Below are 25,641 nucleotides of genomic sequence, written 5' to 3' on the forward strand. Positions count from 1 at the left end.
TTCCTGCCTTTACGAATGTCGCCTCCTAATGCCTTCTGATTAATTAGTTTTTTTCTCGTGTGAATAGTTGAAAGCCATAATCGTATGTGGTGTTTTCGTGATAAAATCGCCCACGATAATCTCGGTGCTTATGAGCAACTGTTCTTACGAGAACCAGCCCCTTCGACACAACATAATATCTGTATGACGTAAGACTTCTAACGCGTACCGGTGATGTCAATCTTTGTTTGGATGATCTCCGTTGAGATGCATACGCATTTGAGGGCATATTGTTTTATAACTGATTATCCATGATATTATGATTTAAAAATATATTATGTACCTATTTAAATCTAGGTGTAACGATCTATCCAATGTTTGGTACATAAGTCTATAGATGTCAATATTGGAATACCGCCGTCTGGTTTGCAAGTGATTTGGAAATACTGCGATTCCGTGAAAAGTCAGATAATTTTTGACCCGCAGTTTATTTCTGCCTTTAAACAGAAATAAACTGGCCCCTGGGTCAATATTTGGCGGACTTGTAACACTTCTTATCACCAGTGGTCAATGTGTGAACTATGGGTAGGAATTAGGTTGTTATTGCCTGTAGGTAGCTATGTGAAATTCGGCGGTTGACCTGCTAGTAATTATTTTACTTTGATAATACCAGTCGTGGTGGTAGTTCATTTAATAGCTGTTAATTAACAAATTAATTAAGGAAGTACTATTAAATAGGTGTCCGACAGTAATGTACTTTTTCGTAAAATTCGTAAAACTTTCGAGTTGTAGTTCATTAATTAGGATATTACATAAAAAAGAAAGCAATTCTCGCACGATATTAATGCACCATTGTATGTAGTTTTTATTGCCCCTTCACGACTCTATTTTAATAAGTCTGAATATTTTTTCTCTACATTAGTATTGTAATATGTATTGTATTCGTTAAAATGTAAGTTTGAAATTGACCTCTCACCAGAAAGTTGTTGTGGTTTTTATTTTTATTGCTTAGATGGGTGGACGAGCTCACAGCTCACCTGGTGTTAAGTGGTTTCTGGAGCCCATAGACATCCACAACGTAAATGCGCCACCCACCTTGAGATATAAGTTCTAAGGTCTCAAGTATAGTTACAACGGCTGCCCCACCCTTCAAACCGAAACGCATTACTGCTTCACGGCAGAAATAGGCAGGGTGGTGGTACCCACCCGCGCAGACTCACAGGTCCTACCACCAGTAAAAATGATGAACTTTACATACCCTCTCAATCTTTTGAAGTTAAATTTCAAGAAGCACATAGATCTTCTGGTAAGATTCAAAACAAGATGCAATCCTAAATAGTTGGTCTGACCAGGTAAGACAAAATATAAATGTAGTCACGAGCAGTAAGGAAAATATTTGAAGCAAAGCACATGCAATGACCAGGTTAAGTTAATACAAAAAATCCACTTTTAGGTTAGGAATATTATGTTGTTTTTTTATAATAAATAAATTGATTTAATTTCAAAAAAAAAAGAAATTAAGATGCTTAATCTAAAAAAAAAACCGTCCCAATTAACAAAGTATCTGAACAAGTCTTGAAGAATGTAAAATCTAATCTTGAATCTCTCCAAAACCTTCGCTTCTAGCAGCCCTTGCCTTTGTCTCCTGAGTACTCTGAGTGCGACTTTTGTCTGACATTTTCGCTGACCCCTACATTACGTGACGTACATTATAAATAGTAGAACTTTTATTCGGCAAATGATTAATCTTTTAGCAGCTTAATGTGAGGGTAGTTGTTTTCGTTGTCCGAATATAACTAACTCCCCTTCTCCTATCTATATATTAATACGTGAAGCAAAAACTTTGTATCCCTTTTTAAGAAAATTGCGCGGACGGAGGAGTATGAAATTTTCCACACTTATAGAGAATATAGAAAAGAAGTGCACAATGCTAATATTTTTTTAAAATAATGCATAAAAGATACATTAAATCAATAAAGAAAACATTACACACACTACATACCATGTATTTGACGCACACACGCATGCATACTATTTACTGTCAAACTTTTGTTCTTGACGTCTGTTGTCAAATTGAGAATAGAATATGGTTTGCCTTTGTTAATATTTTTATAGTGTAGTCTTGGCGAAATTTGTGATTATGGAAGTATAAAATACAATCATAGTAGTGGACAAACTTAAAAGACTGGTCATAATAAAACTAAGACAAATAACTACAACATTGTTGTACAATAAAAGATGTACTTACTAGTAGCTATAATATTGAACAAACGTTTAAATTGACAGCGCAAGAGAAGGTAAACTGTAAAGACAAAAATAATCTCTTTACAGAACTTAATGGTTAATTTGTTTCGTATATGTTTAAATACTTACTGGTGGTAGGACCACTTGTGAGTCCGCGCGGGTAGGTACCACCGCCCTGCCTATTTCTGCCGTGAAGCAGTAATGCGTTTCGGTTTGAAGGGTGGGGCAGCCGTTGTAACTATACTGAGACTTTAGAACTTGTATCTCAAGGTGGGTGGCGCGTCTACGTTGTAGATGTCCATGGGCTCCAGTAACCACTTAACACCAGGTGGGCTGTGAGCTCGTCCACCCATCTAAGCAATAAAAAAAAATACAATTTAAACTATGTTTTTATAAGTACCCAGGGAAGTCCGTTGACTGTTGACTGTTGACAATTTTATGAAAATCGTCGATATCTTGGGACTACTCGCGCGCCTTCTATCTTACGTTGATTGTTAGTATCACCATAGTCAAAAGAAATTTTCCCTGTAGAAACCACAATTGCAAATTGTCCGCCGAGCGGACGTTTTTGCTCGGAAAACCGACGGTCGGTATGTTGTTGTTGGAATGCAAAGCTATCTACAACACGTAACATATTTAACGCACACCCTCAAACACCCCAATTAGACTTTAATAGTATAAACGCTATGCACACACCAAATATTATTTATATGTGCGTTAACATTGATTATTTGTGAAATTAGTTATTCCCATTTCGTGGAAATAAAATGGTCACCGATTCACACTCCGCTGCGCACGCACACACAAACACATGTACCTACTCGCCGCGCCCCTTGTTCAATGCACTTTAATGACCGTTTTCGTATTTGTTGTTTTATTTTATATAATACTGCAATGTCACTTTTCACTTTTTCAAAGGCGGTTATTATCTTATTCTTTAGTTTTTCGGCACTTATTGTCTGTGTGTTATAAACTAGCGATTTAATTCGCCCCCACAAAAAAAGTCGAGAGGCGTCAAATCAGCTGATCTAGGAGGCCACTGACCGAAAAGACAGCGAAATACGGGAGATATTTTATTTGCACTATCACTTGACCTATTATCGATAAGGTGGACGCGGCGTGACTGACTTGTCAAAAATATTTTGTTGACTTCGTTGTTTAGATTTTTCTTTGATCACCGCCGACGCAACCGCGTCGCCGCGAACATCGGGATTAGCCTGCCGTCTATTGTAATTAAGCCGACGAAAGAAAGGGATAGTAATTATTTTTGTATTACGTGGCTTTCTTTTATGTATTGTAGTGTTGCTGTGTGCCAGCGGTCGCTGTTGGTATTGTGTGCGTAGGTATTTTATTTTGTAATAAACTATTAGCCTTGAAATAAGTATCAGATTTCTTTAATTAAATAATATTTTTTTTTACTAATTAGATATTTCATTTTAAAAAGTTTTAATACCCTGACTTACGTTCCATTTTCGTTTCTATGAACTGTTTAGCTAGCTGTGTAGGGTGACAGTAATTTACTTAGTTTTAACTAAATTTTAGAAAAAAAAATTGGTACATAAAAAACAATCAAAATAGATCCAGATTCCGTTTCTGAACAAATTACTTTCAGGGTGTGCGTTAATTATGTTACATGTTGTATAAACTATTATTAGCATTTTGTGAAATCATTTTTTTTTTCATCACTTATGATCTGATGGATGAACTGATGATCTAGAGAGAGACCTATCAGCGAACCTTAACTAGTAGGTGAGCGAGCTCACGAGGCTCAAACCTGACGATGTTGCTAACACGAACTCTATCACGAGCCGTACTTCGCAGAATACCAACGGATCGGTAACGCGACCCACTGAGAAGATCCGGCGAGAAACTCAGGGGACTGTGTCTTTGGGTTAATTTACTCGCCAAACCCTTCGTCGCAAGCGACTGGTTCGACGAGAACGATGACCGGTGCTTGGGGTACCTAAAAGCACCGTTAGTGGATCGGGAGGATCCGAAATTACGTGTTTTGGACGACGTCGACTGCTTTCCATTCTGTCCGCAGGATCGGGAATGTAGTTTCCGGCGGCCACGTTCTCATGTCATGCCGCTTTATCGAAGTGGTGCATTGATGCCGACTATAGATACTTACTGATGGACTCTAGGTCCAGGTCGTCATGGAGGTCGACGTTCCTGACGAACCACGGGGCTCCGAGGCTATCCTGCAAAAACGGGATTGAATGATTTGAAGGGGTTTCAAGTTAGTGCGGGCCGACTGACCGAACACTACACTTGTATAGGTCATGACGGAGCATATGCAAGTCTTGTAGAGTGTCATTTTATTTCTAAGGGACAATTTATTTCGTTTGCAAATCATCAGATGGAGGCTTCCTAGTATGAGCGCGGCACGGTCGCGTACCGCCTTTAAGTGGGGGCGGAATGTCATCCCTCTGTTGAGGGTGACTAAGTATTTGACCTTCGGGGCCCACGGTATGGGTTGGTAGTACATTATGATGGGGCAAATGGCGAAGGTGTTAACGCGCCTAGTCGGGAGTGGGTGAAATCTAGATACCTCTACAAATAATGAAAAACGAAGATACGACTAAAGCGCTCAACGGGTTTGATGCGCAACGGTTTAGTGAAAACAAATTAATTAATTTTTCTATGCAATTACAATCGCAATCAGTAAGTCTTCGAAGGCTTTAGAAAGCTTCAATATGGGATCACTAGTTTGCGGTTTACGATCCGTCTACTCTAATATGGGAAAACTAGTATTTGTACGTCTGTATAATTATCATGTTAATTAGTCTGTACGGAGCAGCTTCGCTGTGTGGCATCGTTGATATTTATTTGCGACGGTGACCATTTAAGATGAGATTCGCCGTCAGCTCGTCTATCATTTTTGCCAGATGAAAAATATGATTTTTTTTTAAATTATTTTAAGTTTAAGCCAAGTATGCTGGCAAAGCAGTAAATTCTATAGTGTATTTACTCAATGTATATTACGTTTTCCTAACAGGCTGCCAACTGAAATTTAAGTCTCAGTTGATAGTACAACAACTAACGTACCTTTAAATTATTATTGATTGACAGTCGAAATAAGTGGGGTTGTCGTAGCTACGCGTCCGGGCTCATAAGACACCCTACCACCAGTAGAGTAAGTTCCTCATTGTTCAAGAAGCTGTTTCATATATTCACTGATTTACCTGTTTTTTTTTGTTTGTTATGAATTACCCAATATGTATTCTGCGGATGCCACTACTAGCTAATCGTATTAAGAACGTATGTGTTTATTCAAATCTAATACGATCATGACGTGATAACGGAAACGAAATTAGTTCGTCACTTTAATAGAACAGCACGCATCGTGTCTAACACGCCACACATCGCTTTGTAAATGCACACGCCAACTTTACTAATATTTTATCGTAATGCCGGCCACTCACATGCGCGCAAATATTCGTACATTGTACGAATGTTTGCGCGCATGTGAAGGGCCGTCAAACATTCATTGGCAAACTTAGCGGCTGTGCAAATGGGTTCGGAACTCAATTTGCGAACCCGGTTGCGCTTCCTCCTACACTTGTTTACGAATGTCTCACGAATTTCTCCTCCTTTTTAATTCGTCAATAGAACATTGAAGAGAAAAAGAGTTTTGAATTCTTTCCCAGACATCATGAACAACCATGCTGTTTTTATGGGATTTATTTTGATGAAGATACGCTACACAGTAGACGTCACGATCTATGAAAATAGCGAACGTCCGTTGCCTTCGCAATCCTGGGCGCAACTGGTCACACGAATGTGTGGGAGACTACGCGGAGGAACGCGGTTCGCGCGCTTTGATGTCTGTTACAAAACCGATACAGCTTGGAAAATCACGAATGCAGCGAAAACTTTGCATAATCATTTGCAAATGTTGTCCTACACTTGCGGGTTTGCGTATTCGTGCGAATGTGAGTGACCGGTATAAGAAACACGTGCGAAGCGTGAAACTCCGGAAAACAGTCGAGCGACAGACACTCCAATGTAACCCACGTTGAGGAGTCTTAATGTTTCGCTTCAATAATTCAGGTAACGACCAAAACCCAAGTGTCGGACTTTCCAAGCGTACTTTCGATTCTTACAGAAGTCCGTACTTACAGAAAGCCGACAAAAACAGGTTATATAATTGGAAACGAATATTTAAATGTCGCTTTCCCGACCTTTCCCCTTATGTGTTCGACAACTTTTATTCGCGCCCCCCTCCAAGCGTTTTCTTTACGGGGAATTACTCTAAGCTAGCTTCAAACAAGATGTACACATCAGAAATATGGTTGGGTTGCTTTTTGAAAAGATAAAAATGTTTTTTTATACGGATTAGAGTGTAGGTTCTTTGATGTCCGGTGACGATGCTCTTGCGAATACTGTCAGTTGCGTACCTTCCATTATTTTCAACCACCACTATAATATATCGAGTAATCTAATAAATAAAAATGATGTTGTCTTTTGCTGTTCGTTTGTTTGTTCGTATTTTATGCACTGCCATACCATTTTAGGTTTTAGGCATAGTATAATTAACTTACAGTAGGTGGAGCGCGAGTAATTTATAAATAATAAATTTATTTATTTATTTTTATTTATTTATTCTTATTGTACACACAAAGAAAATACAATAAAAAAACAGATTTAAAGAATGTCTAAATACTATGTACAAAGGCGAGCTTAACTCATTCATGAGTTTTCTTCCAGCAAACCAATAGCAGAGTGAAATACGATGTATAAGAGGGGAATAGTGTACAATATAAAAGCTATTAAAGCATGATTTTTAAACTAAGCTTTAAAAAAAAAAAAACTAATATAAAATGAAAAATACATATAAATAAACATACATAAAACAATAACTTAAATACAATTAAAGTGACAGGAAATATTTCTTCATTTGACTCTTAAAAACTTCTAGAGAGGAACTAGCACGAATAGGTTGAGGGAGAGAATTCCATAATCGCACTGCTTGTATTGTGAAAGAGCCACTATAGCGGCTAGAGCTGTGAATGGGAGTTTTTAAAAGAAGAGATGTGGCTTGTCGACTAACTCTGCCGTCAGGAATCAGGTATTCAAAGCGTTCACGGAGATAGATAGGGGCATCGGGATTGTGAAGAATAGAATAGAGAAAAGAGAGAATGTGGCAATCACGACGTCGCCTAATCGGCAGCCACCCCAGCTCAGCCCGGAAATCAGACACATGGTCATACTTCCGGAGACCAAAAATGAAGCGGATGCACAAATTCTGCAGACGTTCGAGTTTATCTAAAAGCAATTCAGAAGCATCTAGAAAAAAGTTATCAGCATAATCGAGAAGAGGAAGTAAAAGCGTTTGGGCAAGAGAAATTTTAGTGCGAAGAGGCAAGAATTTTTGAAGGCGTTTCAGAGACTGAAAGGAGTAAACAGTTTTTCTGCTTACTTCGGAAACGTGATTAATCCACGAGAGGTGACTGTCGATGTATAAACCTAGATTTTTTACACATTTCGAATACGCTATCGGAACGTTGTCGTAGAGGATGGGCGCTAACGAGCTGTAATCGAGGAGGCCGCACATATATCTACCACCAACAATGAGAGCTTGCGATTTCGAAGGATTCACCAAAAGACCAAAGGACTTTGCCCAGTTGTAAATCGCAGAGAGATCCACGTTGATTGCCGAAATGGCAGCCCCAACGTCAGCAACCCTCGTATGGCGATATAGCTGCAAGTCGTCTGCATAGAGATGGAAGTGTGAAGATATAGATTGAGAAATTGTGTTTATAAACACAGAGAAGAGGAGAGGAGAAAGTACGCCACCCTGTGGAACACCCGCAGTGAGGTCACACCACTCAGAGAAAGACTCTTCGTAGCGAACCGACTGCGAGCGTCCACGGAGGTAAGAATTAAACCACTGAATTACCGAAGACGAGACATTAAGAGAGGATAGGATACCGAGAAGAATGTCAAAATCAACTGAATTAAAAGCATTGCTGAAGTCCAGTAAAACCAAAATAGTAATTGATTTCCGCTCCATGGCCAAGCGAATATCATCGGTGATTTTCACCAACGCGGTGACAGTGCTGTGACCTGGACGGAATCCAGATTGATACGGACTCAGTAGGTTATTCGAAGAGAGGTAAAAAGAAAGTTGTTTTTGAACAATGCTCTCGAGGACTTTGGAAAAGATCGGAAGAATAGAGATGGGACGGTAATGGGATAAAGAAGAAGGTTTTGCAATTTTAGGTAAGGGTAGGACATGAGCCTTTTTCCAAAGTGACGGAAAGGAACTGGACTCAAGAGAAAAATTTATTATGTGGCAAAGGATAGGAGCAAGTTCCTCCATGATAAGTGTGAACATTATAAATGTGTGTTTTGCATACAATTAACGATTATCACGGCGGAACGTGACTGTTTTCAGCGAGCTATTAATGAACTACTATCGATGTAAATAAAATACAATAATATTTTCAAATTATTGATATCACCGACCTTGTGGCTCTAATGTCGGGAAATAATTCTTAAATTATATCGTAAATATATGAGCGAGCTCACGGTCTATAGTGCTAACGGAGCCCATAGGCTACATAGCGTGAATGCGGCCACCCCTCTTAAAATATGAAGTCCCTTCTGTTGCATAATTATTGTTTCATCTCCTTCTTGACCCTTCAAGCCCAAACGCTTATGGTACACGGCAGCAATGCGCCCGGTCCACTAATAACAATATCAATGAATAGAAAAAGCATTTTGAATCAACTGTGGTAGCATCTTGTGTATGTCTTAGTAAAACATTCGCACATTTCAGTTTCACCTGTGTAGGCTTTTGTAATGCCCTCAAAGTAGTAAATTTCTACGTTAAATTACATTTGAATTAAAATGACATGTGCATGATGTGCAATGATGTGTGCATTTATGTTTTTGTGTCCGCGATCGATTATCTGCCTTTGTTTTAAGCGCGTTATTCGCAGAAGAAGTGCCCGTTGCAAGACGCTTCTGATCGTAAACATTCTTTCCTTACAGATCTGTAAATGTAATACCGTGTAATTTTTCCCTTCAAAGAGGAATGGATTTCTACGTTAATAGGTTGATTAGATTTGAATTAAAATAAGTTTTATTTTAATTCAATGCATTTTTATTTTGTTTTTGTGTCGGCGATCGATTATCTGCCTTTGTTTTAAGACGTTGCAAGACGCTTCTGATTTTTTTTCTTATTTTTTCTTATTGCTTTGATGGTTGCTTACAGCCAACCTGGTGTTAAGTAGTTACTAGAGCCCATAGACGTCTACGACGTAAACGCGCTACCCACCTTGAGATAGAAAGAAGTTCTAAGGTCTCAAGTATAGTTACAACGGCTGCCCCGCCCTCAAACCGAAACGCATAACTGCTTCACGGCAGAAATAGGCAGGGCGATGGTACCCACCCGTGCGGATTCAAGAGGTCCTAGATTGTAAACATTCTTTCTTTACAGATCTGTAAATGTGTAATACGGTGTAATTTTTCTGAGCAGTGATGCAGACGAGGTAGCTGGGAGGTGGACGCAGCCATGCCGCTGCCGAAGCGCTGCGTGGAGCCGGTGCACGTGTCCCGGGGCACGGTACCGGAGCGGCTCTCGGTGCCTTCGGAACTGGAGGCCGTCACCAATGGCACCCTTGCGAACACTGTCAGGTGCGTACTATACAACGTTCCCTAGACCCCCACCTTACTACGCATTAAATTACATAATAAATCTAACTTTCAACTAATGATCGATCGAAATTTGACCGCAACCTTTGACATCTCAAGATTTCAATAAACATAACAAAAAACGGTTTCTATTTTTTAATACGTTTTTATTAGCTTCAGACGTATGTATGTAACGGAATCTTTGAACATGATTTTGACCCCCTTCAAAATGTCGGATTAACTCGAAATTTGGCATACTTATTAAGAAGGACCAATGACAAATCATTGAAAAAAAAAATAATTATAAAATCGAAATTCAACTAAAAAATGAAAAATAAATAATGGTTTAAAAAAACTTACACAATACGCTTTTATAGAAAATCCAACTAAAAAATAGAAAATAAATTTTAATAAATTTGAATTAAAAATAGTGTAAGAAAAAGTGATTTTATTGTAAAAAAGCGTGGGATGCTTTTCTGGATATTATCAAAATAACCCTTCTACTCATATCTGTTCATTCTTACTAATAACAATAAGATCGTTAATGTTTCTAATTATTATTAAAAGAATTATTATTAAAAGAATTTGTAGTTTATAAATTAAAAAAAAGAACAAGCTTAAATAGCTAACCGAGTTAATAATGATTAATTTCATTTTTTTTTATCCTGTTGATACTGGTTCGGATTATAGAGCGAATTTTTTTTTTTATTGCTATTGAATCGCGTATGCAAATTTTCAAGTTAATCGGACGTCTTGATTGGCGAAAATGTCGTTCAAAGATTCCATTACATACAAACAAATAAACATTGCTTGATAAACAGAGTTGAAAATGGTACTTCTTAGCTATTTTGTTTTTGTCTATAATGAATAGATTGAGAATGAAATGATCCAGTCTCATAATACCTCGTGTCAAGGAACATGTCAGTCGTAATTCGAATACCCTTAGGTCTTCAGTCCTGTACCACTAATATAAAATATGATAGTTGTATAGTCATTCCATCATGTCACAGTGGGTTTCAATTAGCAGAAACCGGTGAAATGACTCTTCAAGAAGGAAGAGATAATTTTCTCGAAACATTAATCGAAAACCACCCTGCCTATTTCTGCCGTGAAGCAGTAATGGCGTTTCGGTTTGAAGGGTGGGGCAGCCGTTGTAACTATACTTGAGACCTTAGAACTTATATCTCAAGGTGGGTGGCGGCATTTACGCCGTAGATGTCTATGGGCTCCAGTAACCACTTCACACCAGGTGGGCTGTGAGCTCGTCCACCATTCTAAGCAATAGAATGCGATAAATATTATTACCAATACTCTGTTCCAATATTACAGACAACTCTCTTCCCTCTCCAAGCATGCTGAGGACATGTTTGGTGAATTGACCCGGGAGGCCACGAACCTGGCGGACAGAACTAATGTGCTCCAAGCGAGGATAGACAGGCTCGCTATAAAGGTGACGCAACTCGATTCCGGTGTTGAAGAAGGTGATTTTTTGTTTTATTATTACTCATACTCTTCATCACAATGCATTTAGGTCATAAGAAGTCCACAGTGGAGTCAACAATCAGCGTTTACACTCTGGTCTTGAATTACGCTCTTCAACTGAGTTGTCATGATTTCAAATGAATTGTATTATTAACCCTTTGTCTTCGAGAGGTGAATCTCGCTCACTACATGATTTAATGACAAAAATAACGATATCAAAAACATAAAAAAAAGATGTAAATCAGCAAACAAAGAAACATAATTGGCTTAAACAGCGCATTGAATTTCCGCATCAAACAAAGTCGTGAGCGAGACTCACCTCTCGAGTGCAAAGGGTTAATAAAACAGTACTGCTTCTCTGTTGTCTCTAGTTCAGGGCTGTCCGAAAAACCAGCCCATAGCTTGTTTTAATGCGGCCCGCGATGCAGGTTTTAATCAGAAAATAGTTTTGGATAAACAGTTTGAATGATAGAATTTTTTGTCAAGACATACAATCAATATTTGGTATAATTTATCTGTTTTCTTGTAACTTTCCAACTCCATGTCATCATTTAAAAGTAAAGCTATCTTTTACTATTATCACCGGATCATCTCAGTGGGTCGCTTTCCGTTTCGGTGGTAGATTCTGCGAAGCACGGCTCTTGCTAGGGTTCGTGTTAGCAACGTCGTCAGGTTTGAGCCCCGTGAGCTCACCTACTAGTTAAGGTTACGCTGAAGTGGCCTCTCAAGGCTCTCAGCTAGGTAGGAAAAAAAATATAGTAATTTTATTAGCCCGCAAAGGTAGTATAGTTTAGACAGCCCTGGTCTAGTTTATTTCAATAGTCAACTTTCTATTTATTTAAGCAACAATTAGCGAAATTTATATTCGGCTTACTAATGATTGTTTTCAGTGTCCATCCAAGACATCCAGATGCGTAAGGCCTTCCGTTCGTCTCGTTCGTTCGAGCAACAGCTGTTCTCGCGCAACACGATGCCGTCCGCGATGCTGGCGACGTACGCCAAGTGTGACCGGCCGCCGCCCCTCGAGCGCCTCAACGAGTTCAGAGACGACGGCAGGGACGCGAGGAAGTTCTACACGGACCCCGATTACTTCTTCGAGCTGTGGCGAAGGGAAATGCTCCAAGATACGGAACGAATTCAGCACGATAGAGGGAAGAAGGTTTGTTGAGGATTCTCGAATTAAATTTACGATAGTGGGAAAATAAAAATTTGCATGAGTTATACAGTTTACACTAGCTTTAGTCCGCGACGTCGTCCGCGTGGCATAGTCACTTTGGCATAACGCTAAATTTTACCTCCACTTCATTTACGTAGAAAGTGAAAATATTTTTGAATTATAGAATGTTAAGGAGCTATTTAATTTGTGGACGGATAATGACAGTGAAAGTTTATTCTTTTGCTGCCCCACCCTTTAAATCAAAACGCATTACTGCATCACGGCAGAAATAGGCAGGGTGGTAGTACCTACCCGTGCGGACTCACAAGAGGCCTACCACCAGTAAATATATGTCTACAAGGACTATACACAGAATCGAGAATCCCCGAGCTCTACTAGCCTTTTCCAAGAGACCATTATTTTCCAAACAAATCGTTGATTGTTGTTTTGATTGTGATTGTACTGTGTATCAGATTGAATTGAGACATCGATACAAATTTATTTATTTATTTTTTATTTATTTGTTGTCTGGTCAGGTTGTATAGTCGATATCGTCATTAGACCTGTGATCATTATTGGAATAAGTGAATTTTGTCAACTGTTGTTCTCTTTCAATTGTTTTTATTTAAATACAAATGAATAAATAGGTTAAGGCAAAATATTTGAGTACTACTTTCTCGTCTCTTTGTCCAACGATTATCTTTTTGATTTGTTTAGTAATTATTGAAGAGTATTGGTGTTATCAGATTTATTTTCTTGGAAACGGTCAACAATAGAGGGAATAGAATGCGTACAATGAATCTAAGTTGAGGTGTCAGTGATCATACTATACTGGGTGTTAGGAAACCGCTTCCGAAAACGAAGACAAAACGCGGCGTTGGGCCGTGCGCCCGGGCCTTCGTTGATCCGAGCATCAGCTGTTTTTGATTTTGTGTTTCATTGCTGGTTTTTTAAAAAAATAATGTATTTTTGAAGTGAAACTTTAGAATCGTTGTGATTTCAAACTCAATGAAACGAAAAAATAAGTCCATAGAGACACAAACACATAAATGTATAGGATTCAGCCGGCGAGAGAATGAGATAGAACACATTAGACGTTCTCGGTCTCCTCTTTGTGCGACTCTTCGTAGCATCCCCACTATCGTCTACTAAACTTTGTCCATATGTATACTCCTGTGTAGTGGGATAGTCAGTATATCTATATCTTTATCTTATTTATAAGTTTCACTTCTACTGTGTGTGACTTGCACACACACACACACACACATACACTTTTTTTTATGAATTTATCGTTACATTTAGCTGTATTAACATGATGGAGCGTAAATAATGCTAATAAAAAGCTTCAAAAATATGTTTTATTAAAAATCAGGATCGATTTTTTTTCTTTCCCATCATCAGAGTTCATTAGTACTATCGTCTGGTTTCGTTTTCGGAAGGGGTCTCTAACACCCTGTTTACCGATATAGATATATACTAGTATTATGTAATGAATGTCTGTATCAGGTGCGTCAGCCCCGCAGCGGGGGCGCGGAGGGTCGGGGGGCGCGGCGCGTGCGGCCACCGCACTCCACGCGCGACCGACACCGCGAGGCCGCGCTCAACCGCGGCGAGCACATCATGCCGCACACCTCGCCCACCGACCGCCGCGCCGACACCCTCTACCACGGTCAGCACCGCACACTTCCTCCCAAACGAATTGAATTATTTTTACCTATTCTAGTAACCTCGAGGGATTATTCTAGATTCACCGAACTTATGTCTCCCAAACCAGCTTAGCCTGAATATATATATCGAGGGGTGAAAGGCGACATTTCGCTTAATACTCGACATTTATCTTTGTAATTAAAGCTGCGTTTTATTTGGTATTAGTATCATCAATTCGATGTTTTAAATTAAACTTTAATTAAGTTAACCACATTGAAATAGCTGAAGAAGTTTTTTTATGTTAAGATATTTTTTCCAAATTTTAAAGTTCAAATGGCTCTCTCGTAAAGTTGCAAAAATGTTGTTTAAACCAAATAAACAGAGCAAATACTAGAGTAAACAAAGTGTCAAGATTAAAAGAAAACCTTCACAGTGATATAAAGATGTAAATCCGAGCAAACATTGAATAAAAAGTACGATTTTGCAGCAACAAACGTTCCCGACGGTATTTATGGCACTTCAATTAATCGATCGATGTCCACACAACCGGCCAGACCGAACTCTATAGAGATTGAGAACCAGCAGAACAACAGAACGAGATTGACTGGCAACGGACATGGTGAGGCAACATTGTTTTTTCTTTTTTTTTTAAAACAGTAAGCAGTCGAAGTGGCTTTTTTTAACTAATGAAAAAAATTTCAAGTATCATCTATTTCACTTAATCTTATTGGTTTAAGGTTAGACCAAGAAAATGAATTGTTTATTTATACATATAATATTATTTGTGTCTTTTGAACTCACGTGTTCACTTAAAAATGCCTAAACGATCTTGGAATATTTCATCATTTTATCAATATATAATTCGTATTGAAATATAATTTCTAAAAATTACAATTTTTCAAACAACAAAAAACTAGTAATTCTTCATCTAGTAATAAACGTAGGGAGGAAAAAACGTATGTAAAGTTTTTCGGTTACGCGCCATCTTAATTCCTTCCGTTACGCGCCATGTTTATTGAAATGATCACTGGAAGAAGATGTTGCTATATTTTTTTTCTCTTGTATTTATTTCCTGTCTGATATTCTGACGTGCATATATTTTATTTCTCAGCTGTAATGCCGGAGGAGAGTCCGTACGGTTCGGTGTCGGAGCCGATCTACGTGTCGGTGGCGGGCGGCGCCGGCACGCCTCGCCGCGCGCGCCCCTCCGTGCCGCCCCCCGCGCCGCCCGCCCTCTCCGCCGCGCTCGCCGCCGCCGCGCCGCCGCCCCCGCAGCCGCTCGCGTCGCCCTCCGCCCTGAACACGCCTACCAGGTCACTTTACTGCCTGCGTTAATATAATGATTGCAACGTGACGTTCCGAACATGAAATATAAATCCACTGCTCATTTTACTTATTCTATTTAATTTGAAATTGAACTGCCTAATCGCATAACAATAGTTTGGAGCATCATGCATGAATTATCTTTCTAATTGCGTAACCTTCTGAGGTAAAAGTTAATTATTTAGGGTTTACCTACATGAAAATGAATATAAATAACCATTAGACTACAACCATTGATAAAATGAAATATATTCTAGTCTTAGGTGTAATTAATTTTTGTTTTGATTTCGTGATATTATGTCAAAATGATGAGTCGCTTTTTTTTGTTGCTTAGATGGGTGGACGAGCTAACAGCCCCTGTTAGGTAGTTACTAGAGCCCATAGACATCTACAACGTAAATACGCCTCCCACCTTGAGATATAAGTACTAAGGTCTCACGTATAGTTACAACAGATGCACCACCCTTCAAACCGAAACGCATTACTGCTTCACGGCCGAAATAGGCAGGGTGGTGGTACCTACCCACGCGGACTCTCAAGAAGTCCTACCATCAATAAAAGTTTGTAAAGTATTCAGTGTATGGCTTCAAAAATAATGTAAGATTTATATGTCACAGGTCTACGTTACCGCCACCCCCACCGCCGCCCGAGACTAACGCGCCGCTACACAACGGAGCCTCCCCGCCGCACCGCACCGCGCTGGACGCCCATCTCGACCACATGCACGCTGTCATCGGTATGGCGAATCTTACTTTAAACTTATTGTGGCGAGTGAGCAAGTCAACTCGCACATCTCAACACAGCACCGAAATCATACGGTTATACGTCACATCAAGTGATCCAAGTGCCGTGTGCAAAGCTAGTTAAACCACGCCCCCTGCAACATGTCGCCCGCGCATCTTATTTGTCGAAGTGGTAAAACACAAGATGGCCACGCTTTGATCTATTGTTCTTCAGGCGGAGGACATGTTGAAAGGGGCGGCAACTCCTGCGCAAATTGTTATTGACTAGTTTTGGTTGTTACTATAAATACGATTGTGCCGTAATTGTGATACAGACTATCTGGAATACTTTACTTATAAAAAAACCGGAACCATATGTTTTCGTTTTAATTCAACAGAACGCGGCTTAGACGAGCCATCTGATGCTACACCGGTGCTCATTGTTTATATGTTATTTAGTACGCTGTCATATAGAAATTGAAATCTTGATTGCATTGATTTTTGGTTTCGTTCTTTGGACAACTCGCATATAACGCCAGTACTGACAAACTGAGGAACTATAATGTGAATCGATAATAGAATAATACTGGTGGTAGGTACCACCACTCTGCCTGTTTCTGCCGTGAAGCAGTAATGCGTTTCGGTTTGAAGGGTGGGGCAGCCATTGTAACTATACTTGAAACCTTAGAATTTATAACCCAAGGTGGATGGCGCATTTACGTTGTAGATGTCTATGGGCTCTAGTAACCACTTAACGCCAGGTGGGCTGTCCGGTGTCGGGTGTCCACCCATCTAAGCAATAAAAAATAAAAAAAGAATAGTAGTAGGTCGAGCTCTAGCAGGGGGAAAGGGGGAGACTAGATTGATAGCCGGAGAAACGATTATAACGGAACACCTAGACATTATAAACCGTGTTTCAGGCATGATGTCGTCAGAGGAGAGTGCTACATCATGCGTGCCCCCGCCCCCAGCACCTCCCGCCCCGCCCGCCCCCCCGGCGCCTCCAGAGGACCGACCCCGCGCACCCTCTCCGGCTTCTCTGCTGCGTGGCGCCTCCGCCCTCAAGCCGCCACGAGACCAACCAGAACCGCCGCCCGATCCGCGCTCTGATCTACTAAAGGCCATACGTGATGGTATGTATCATACATAGCCTAGACAAAACTTTTTGTTTACTTATTGTTGGTTAGTAATTTTTTAATTAACGTCATTTAAAACATTATTTCTTTTTTAATTATTGGAATTAGAAAAGTTTATTTAAAACGCTAGACCTAACTCGTAATTGCACAAAAATAAATTAAAAAGTAATATTGACTAACTAGCTGACCCGGCAGACTTCGTAGTGCCTCAATCGATAAATAAAATACCTAAACTTTTGTATAAAATAAACTTAAAACAAAAGGAATCTGTCCGACGGGGGACAGATCAAAGGAAACAAAATTGTTATTTTTTATTTGATAACGAGCATTTTCATATTTATCTACTTTTAAACCTTCTCTGGACTTCCACAAATAATTCAAGACCAAAATTAGCCAAATCGGTCCAGCCGTTCTCGAGTTTTAGCGAGACTAACGAACAGCAATTCATTTTTATATATAGAGAAGAAGAAGATTACTGAGAAATATTGAAGCATAGCTACAACACTCTGGCTTAGTCTTTACTCGTTGACAAAGACCAAGGGCAACTAAACGAACGAACGACACGAGCTGATAAATATAATTTCATCATCATCATTAAAATTAGCCAAATCGGTCCAACCGTTCTCGAGTTTTAGCGAGACTAACGAGCGAGAGTTCATTTTTATATACATATATAGATTTTTCAATAACTACACTACGACCCGCACGCGTACTATTGCAATTTCTTTTAAAAACCTACGAAGAATTGATGATTATAAATTTATTCTATTCAAAGGGGATTGCCCACTCTCCATAGTGTGCTAGGCCCAAGATGGACATCAAATATTACTATAAAAATGTACTGATTCAAATTCTTGAATGTATTGGATATCTAAAAAATATATTGAAATTGACGCCACTATTATAAAAAATATAATAAAAATAAAAACTCGTTTTGAGGTTAATTTTCTATATAAATAAGTGTCGGATTGTGAGATACTTCAAGAACTTTTCTTTTCTTAATGTTTAAGATGTTCCTAATTTATTTTTATCCAATAGGGTATAAAAACACACTTAATTCTTTAGATATCTATATTTTCTTCATCTTCATACACAATTAGTATCATCTAAAAATAGCAAAGGAGAGCATATACACGGTTTTAAATCTCGGTCAGGGTAAAACCACAATTCACACAATGTTTTTTAGTCGTAGTATGAAACCTTATTGATAAAAGTAAAATAAATCGAAGAAAAATCAAAACACATCCATTTTGTACGCAAGCACAACACCACAAGCAGCAAGCGAAGTGTCAGTCAGTCAGATTAAATTCAGTGTTGTCAGTATAAAGAAAAATAATTACATGAAATTCATATATCGATTATTTTTTTAAATAACCGATAATTGATTTATATCTTAATCTTTTTTTTACGAGTACACATTATTTTTTATGTTTTTGTTTTAGTTGTACATATTTAAATAACAATACTAGTAAAGTTTTTTTTATTGCTTAGATGGGTGGGCGAGCTCACAGCCACCCTGGTGTTGCTAAGTGGTTACTCGAGCCCACATACATCTACAACGTAAATGCGCCACCCACCTTGAGATATAAGTTCTAAGGTCTCAAGTATAGTTACAAGTTAAAGTCCAATGGGTATGTCTTCGATGTTATTTTATGTGCATAAAATTCATTAAAATCGTTTGATTAATGATAATACTTAAAATAATTTTTTATATGTTTTATTTATATACTCAAAATATTTACTTCATACGTAAAAGGATTTGAAGCTGGCAATATTTTTCCCGCAAAAATAAAAATCCTTGTTTTTTCAATAGAGTTACTTTTTTTAAACTACTTATTGTACAAGAAAGTAAATGCATATTTATTTATGACAAAATTAATGCACTAAGTATTTTTTCTAAAATCTATTGTCCGCTTTGGGCCGAAAATGGGCCATCCCCTTTACTACTTTACTGACAAAGCGTCATCATAATTTTCAAGTCACTTTATGATGACGCTTATTGAAGATAACTTAAATTTCTGAGTACAGATTAATAATCTAATGTAAACTACTTATTTATAAATACGTTGCAAATCTTAATTTAAATTTTCAGGTATAAAACTGAGGAAAGTGGAGAAGCGGTGCGACGAGACGACGGGTCGGTACGATACGTTGCGGGGCGCGCCGCCGCTACTGGACGTGGCGTCGATACTGGCGCGGCGGGTGGCGGTCGAGCTGAGCGACTCCAGCTCCGGCGAGTCGGACTCCGAGGAGGACTCGGACCAGTGGACGGAGCCTCGGGCGTGACGTCGCGCCTCGCCCCGGGACCCCTGCCGAGTGTCTCGGAACCCATCGTTTCTGAGTCGCGATATAGAGGCGCGCCGCTCGACCGACTCTCCGTCTATGCCCACGAAAACCGTATCCCCGCCGGAATTTACGACCCCAAAAAAGGAATCCTCGCCACCCAAAACTCCTATCCTTTCTCGAGAAGCTCCACGTTCTATTCTTCAAACTTCGTCTCCTCCAAAAAAAGGTTCTATTAAACTTACATCGTTAGCTACGACTCAAATCGTAAAAAAACCATCTCCTGCTGTATTTGAACGCTCATCTTCAATAAAGAAAACTGTTGAATCGAAAATGTCGAATTCACCTGTTGTTCCGTTACCGTTGCCCAAAACTAAAACAAATGAGAGTACCTCAGCATTGAAAAGCTCCCCGTCACCGCCGGACGATCTGCCACCTCCACCAATAGAACTCGTCAATCTAGAAACAGTTACATCTCCACCTCTTCAACTAAAATCGAATGAAACTCAATCAAAAAGCGATCGGAACATGCATGCCAAAGCGCTAAAACGGGATGATTCTATCGTTCGTGAAATTCCTCCAAAAATCGAAAAATTGACACTTGTTGCACCCGAAATAGAACAGAATAAGACTGAAACTAGACCCGTAAATGAAAGCACAAATGAATCAAAGGAAGAGGAGTCTAATGGAGTTGGTGATAAGATTAAGAAATTTGAGAAAGCAGCAGAGGAAGCGACCGTGGGACGTCTGTCCCGACCGGGGTCCATGCGCCGGCCCCGCGTTTCTCGTCTATCCTCTGATGCAAAAGATGAGTCTCCATCTGTTAGCTCGCCTGCTCCTCAATCGGATCGAATCAACTCTGTCTCTTCGCGGTGGCAACCCACAAACGGAGACCGGCCTCGGCCCGAACCCCAGAAAATAATAAAGCCAGAATTCCGTCAGACCGCAGTGACCTCTGAAATCACCATTCGATCACCGAGTCTCGGTGCGAAAATTGCTGATCGTTTCCCATCCCGCGATACTGCTTTTCGCAACGTCGCAGGGCCTGACGGAAATCGTACTCGCGATCAATCTGATGATGATACGGAGGCTCGCTCCAAAACGTCGGTCCAGAGGCGAGATCCTCGCCATTCGGTAAGCAAGGGGTCCAGTTATTTCACGCGCGGATCAGAGGAGATCTGGCTCGTTAAAAAGAAGGATATCGAGGAAATCGAAGAACGAGTTTTCGATTCATTTCGGCGAGCAGGGGCGTGTGTGCGCAACGAGGGACCGGTGCAGGGTGCTGCAGCGCAGGGTTGTACCGGGCAGGGCGGCGCGGCTCAGGGCTGTGCGGTACAGGGCGGCACTATGCGGCCGCGACGTCACGCCTACGGCCGCAGCGAGTCCCTGGAGGCGCACTGGGCGGGCACACGTGCCCACACGCTCAAGCGCCAGGCGTCAGTGGCATGCACGTGCGGCCACGACCGTAAGCCGCGACCTCGTGCGACGCCCGACACGCCCGTGCGGACCCGCTCCCGCTCTCACGGCGACGAAAACAATCAGTCGCAGGTTCTTGACAAGTATGAAACACTTGTGTAGCTGACTCCGTACTGATGTTCGTGTGATCGAATGTGTATCGGCCTTGTGAAATTATTGAAAACTTCTAGTCTACGGTGGTTTGTTTTCGATGAGACAGAGATGGATGCGGGATAGAGAGCGATGTCATTTGGGCAATGTTTATTTACAATGAATATTTATTCAATGCAATGCAATGAATATTTACTCATGTATTGGTGGGATATCCAGTGTAAAAATATTCATTCCTAAACTATTTTGTACGGTTAACATGATAGTACGCATATTTACTTCAAATTGTGGCTTCTAGTTAAATTTAGATGAAATTATATTATCTATTCGAAATAATCCGCGGCTGTTGTTAGTTTGACGACATCTTGTGTAATTTATAATGTTTAATGAAACCAAAAATCTTTATTGAATTTCTAATAGTGACCAGAATATGTTCAAGGAGAAAATGCTTTCTAACAATTTTAAGGGTGTGTCTATAATAACTTTAAAATTTTATTTTCTAAATAATTGATTGAATTGTCAAGTGTGAGTCAATTAATGATTTCCCTATGATCATTCATTTGATCAATCATCATGAATGTGCAGTTTTGTCACTATAAAATTATACGTATATCATATTGGAGAAGCCCTGAGCACAAGATATTGGTGCTTTGCTTGTTAGTTTAGGAATTCATATAGCAAAGAAGTTTTGCAAGATATCAAATCATATAAATTTTTATACTTTTAGTAGTAAAATGCCCATGCTTTAATTGAAACAGGAAAATTTTTGCTAGTCGATTACTTGTGTATTCGATGCGTTTATAAATTTACTTATGAATACTCCATTTAACCATTTTTCCATGTTTAATGCATTTGTTATAATATTTTTATAAGGCAATAAATTATTGACTGTGTGTCCGCTTACAAGATAGTTCCATGAATTTTTTCAAATGTATAGTGCCAATAATCATGTCGAAGTATTTAATTTGTAATGCATCCAAAAAATTCTTCCATTCCTTAATTTTTAATTAAAAACTTACAAAATGGTAGAAACAGATGATGTTCCTTAAAAAAACTTGAAAGGAAGTGGCAAAAAACTGAAATTTTTTGTTTAAAAAAAAAAAAAAAAACATTCCCTTTCCTTCATTTCCAAGCGGTTGTTAATACTGTGTTTAAGTGTTATAATGAGCAACGAATGTGTACCAAATTGTTTAAACTAACTGTAATGTTGTACCTAGCTAGACGTAAGTTCGAATTTTGTACCTACTCATAATACATTTCATTTAAGCTAAATTTATACAATTGTGTATTAATAATAGAAATTATGTTCTCTTGACATTTACAAAATGATTTTTATTTAATTTTCGCATTATGGATTAGTTTTCAATTTTCACAAATCATCTCTTCATCCGACATCATTCAATTAGTTACCTACGTTGCGTAAAAATTCTAAGTGCACCACGTAGGTACTAGTTTGTATGTAAATGAGAAGAAACGTGTATGAAATGTAATTATAGGTTTAAGAAAAATGAATAAAGCATGTTTTATATTAAAAATATTATGTAAATGCCTCATCACTTTGCCCAGATGTGGAAAACTACTAATTATTTATTTGCAACATTTTTTTAAAATATTATTTTACTTTTTAATGTAAAACATAAAATAGTTATGTGCAGTAAATTTTTAATACGGATGGTGTCAAAAGTCACGGCGCCAATTGTGTTCCAAGTTTTTGACAATATTTTAGATATGAATTGAAATGTTTGCTCCATTACTCTGGGCCGCGAGGATATGTACCGTATCCCCAGATAAATTTCACTTATGAGAATGTTTTATAAATTGTTTATTTGCTAATACAGTGTAAGTTATATTAATCTCTTTTATTGCATTTCCCATCGTTCTGGTCTAATGATAGGTAATTAAGGTAAATATGTGTTGTTTGCTGTTTGCTTCCTACCTGATCGCTAATAGCATAAGGAGTTATTCCAGCTAGTCACGGGCTCAACCTGAGAGAATTTCTAACACTAGTTTTAGCAAAAGCAGTCCTTTGCAGAATCTACCACCGGATCAGAATAGCGATCCACTGAAAAGATCCGGTGAGAAACTCAGTAGGTTGTTTTTATAGGCTACGTTCCACGTTGAACTCTTCGAGTACAGTGATCTGGCCTACTGCTGCATCTATCGTTAGAACCATATTAAGTGTATAATCTATGGTTAGAACAGTGCAACAGTACCGAGTGTATGGATGTGGAGTGAGTCGATCCATTTGGACGAGTTTAGGGCATAGACAGTGAGTCTGAAGAGTGTGAATGCGGTACCTACAATACTTTTTCATTCCTACTTTACTGGCTATAGAAAGTAAAGACAACTCATAAACAGCTAATATTGACTAAAAAGGCGACTAGTTAATGACCGTAAATATCTTGAAATTTGAAACAAGAAAGCTGATCGACCACTTTTTGGTGGGAACGCAAGAATCGCAGTGTAAATTGTATAATTTACATTTAGTGTTTCTTCAGCTTTGAACATGCTATAATGGTGGCTTATTTAACGTTTAACATCAGTGAAAGCGTAAAATTGTGAGTGCAAAAAAGGCCATTTAATTCTCAATAAATTTCAACCATTTTATTGGAACGTCATTTCTTTTGCTATAGTTTTTACAAAGTCGACACTGGCAGCAATAGCAATATTCAGGAAAAGAATAGACTTTTTGGCGGGAACGCGAGGAGTGAGGTTGTGTGATCTTTTATTTTGTCTATTTTGTTTTTCCTCAGGTTTAAATGTGTAATAACGGTGGTTTATTAACTGTTTAATGTCTGTGAAAGTGCACAAATGTGGGAAAATGAAACAAAGCCGCTGAACGTAACTTCTCAGGATCCTCCAAAAAGTCCACTGAAAAAGTCTCAGTAAGTAATTGATCACGATTTTACTGAGATTATATGACATCCCATATCATCTCATCTCATTTCATTTAATTTCATCCCAGTTGATTAATGTGTCAAATTAACCACCTCCATTTCATTTCATTTCACTTCATATTATAATTTTTCGTAAAAATATGAATATAAATTAAAATAAGACATGACTTAAAGGTCTTAGATACCAGGTCATAAAATCCCTTAAAAAAAAGGAAAAGAATATTAATTAAATAAAGATCAAATTTCGTACGTATAGCAAGCAGGTTTTGATTATTCGATGGACGATTCGATATTTTGTGGGAAACGATATCAAAACAAATTTTCACTACCACCCATTTCTTTAATTTTCACTTCTTTAGTAGTCACTCATAGTGGTTGGAATGTTTATGATATTAAAACAGGTCTCCCGATAAGTCTAAATACTCATCTAAGAAGCTAGTTAATTTTTTTCCTAAAATTAAATTATTACGGATTTTTCGAGCGTGAGAAAATTGCTTATGAGTTTTAATGTAAACTTGCAATTTGCAACACAAGGAAGGAAGTTTATTAGGCCACGATCTGATCATTTTACTCTTTTAGGTGTAAAACAAAAAGGTATCCAAAAGATTCAATTTCTAATTTTGAATAACAATTTATTGCTTGACATTATTATCGTACAATAACATGACCTAATAAAAATAGCGATTGCCCGTCCCGTTCTCGTAAATTCGTCAAATGCGACGAAGATTTCTGAGTTTCTCGCGAGGTATTTTCAGTGTGTCGTGATTCCGACCCCGTGGCAGATTCAGGGAAACACTGCTCTTGTTAGGGCAGATTTCAGGAAAATTTGAGTGACCCGTGAGCTCAAGGTGAAGTCAGAACAGCCCCTCGAGGCTACTGGCAGATATGTAGGCAAATCAAATTAGTAACGATTGTTTCTGTTTGGTAAAAACGTACGTGACACACAAGATTTCAATAAAAAAAGTGTGTGTGTCCGCTCCGACGCACGACTGGAGTTTACTGGATATAAAAAATTAAACGAAACAATACGAGAAATAGTTCTATATTACGACAACACGATACACTACAGATTATTAACAAATTAACGAGACACAAAACAAACGACTAACAAATATATGAAAATACAATAATGAGAGAAACGCGCGATCAGTACGAGGCTTTGTGGCGGACTGCCGGCGCAGCAGCCCGGCGTCACCTGCGATAACGCGGCCGCGCGTTGGCTCCTGATTGGCGCGCGCACGCATCACGCAATCAGGAGCCAATCAGGCGCATAACGCATTTCGTGTGACATGCTAGTACGATTTTGGTCCCCATAATTTTCATACCCCGGGCCTATATATGTAAATCGATTCTAAAGGAGTAAACTCCAAAAAATTATTGTTTTTAACAGTTTTTTTTTATTATAAATATATTACTTTGCAAATTAATGGTACAAATATGTATACAGGTACCTAATTATTATTTGATTAATTTTGAATCACTCTTGCAGGAAATAGGTTTTGGTAGGTACATACGTACAAATTAAAACTAATCACTAATCAGGAAACGAAGAATCTATTAGTGTA

General features: G+C 38.8%; 1 protein-coding gene across 3 annotated transcripts in view; it reads left to right on the forward strand.

Annotated features, from left to right (window-relative positions):
* Positions 1-23,028, forward strand: part of LOC101741866 (actin-binding protein WASF3) — a 30,157-nt gene extending 7,129 nt beyond the window's left edge. For all 3 annotated transcript variants that reach the window (XM_062675163.1, XM_062675157.1, XM_062675156.1), the window contains exons 2-10: positions 9,710-9,867; positions 11,194-11,345; positions 12,237-12,505; positions 14,009-14,171; positions 14,637-14,768; positions 15,261-15,462; positions 16,090-16,208; positions 17,115-17,327; positions 19,423-23,028. In XM_062675163.1, the coding sequence (XP_062531147.1) occupies positions 9,746-9,867; positions 11,194-11,345; positions 12,237-12,505; positions 14,009-14,171; positions 14,637-14,768; positions 15,261-15,462; positions 16,090-16,208; positions 17,115-17,327; positions 19,423-19,616 (1,566 nt within the window). In that variant the 5' untranslated portion in view covers positions 9,710-9,745 and the 3' untranslated portion in view covers positions 19,617-23,028. The remainder of the gene's footprint in view (positions 1-9,709; positions 9,868-11,193; positions 11,346-12,236; positions 12,506-14,008; positions 14,172-14,636; positions 14,769-15,260; positions 15,463-16,089; positions 16,209-17,114; positions 17,328-19,422) is intronic.
* The last annotated feature ends 2,613 nt before the right edge of the window (positions 23,029-25,641 follow it).

The sequence above is a fragment of the Bombyx mori genome, chromosome 3 (assembly GCF_030269925.1).
Source record: "Bombyx mori chromosome 3, ASM3026992v2".
Classification (NCBI taxonomy): Eukaryota; Metazoa; Arthropoda; class Insecta; order Lepidoptera; family Bombycidae; genus Bombyx; species Bombyx mori.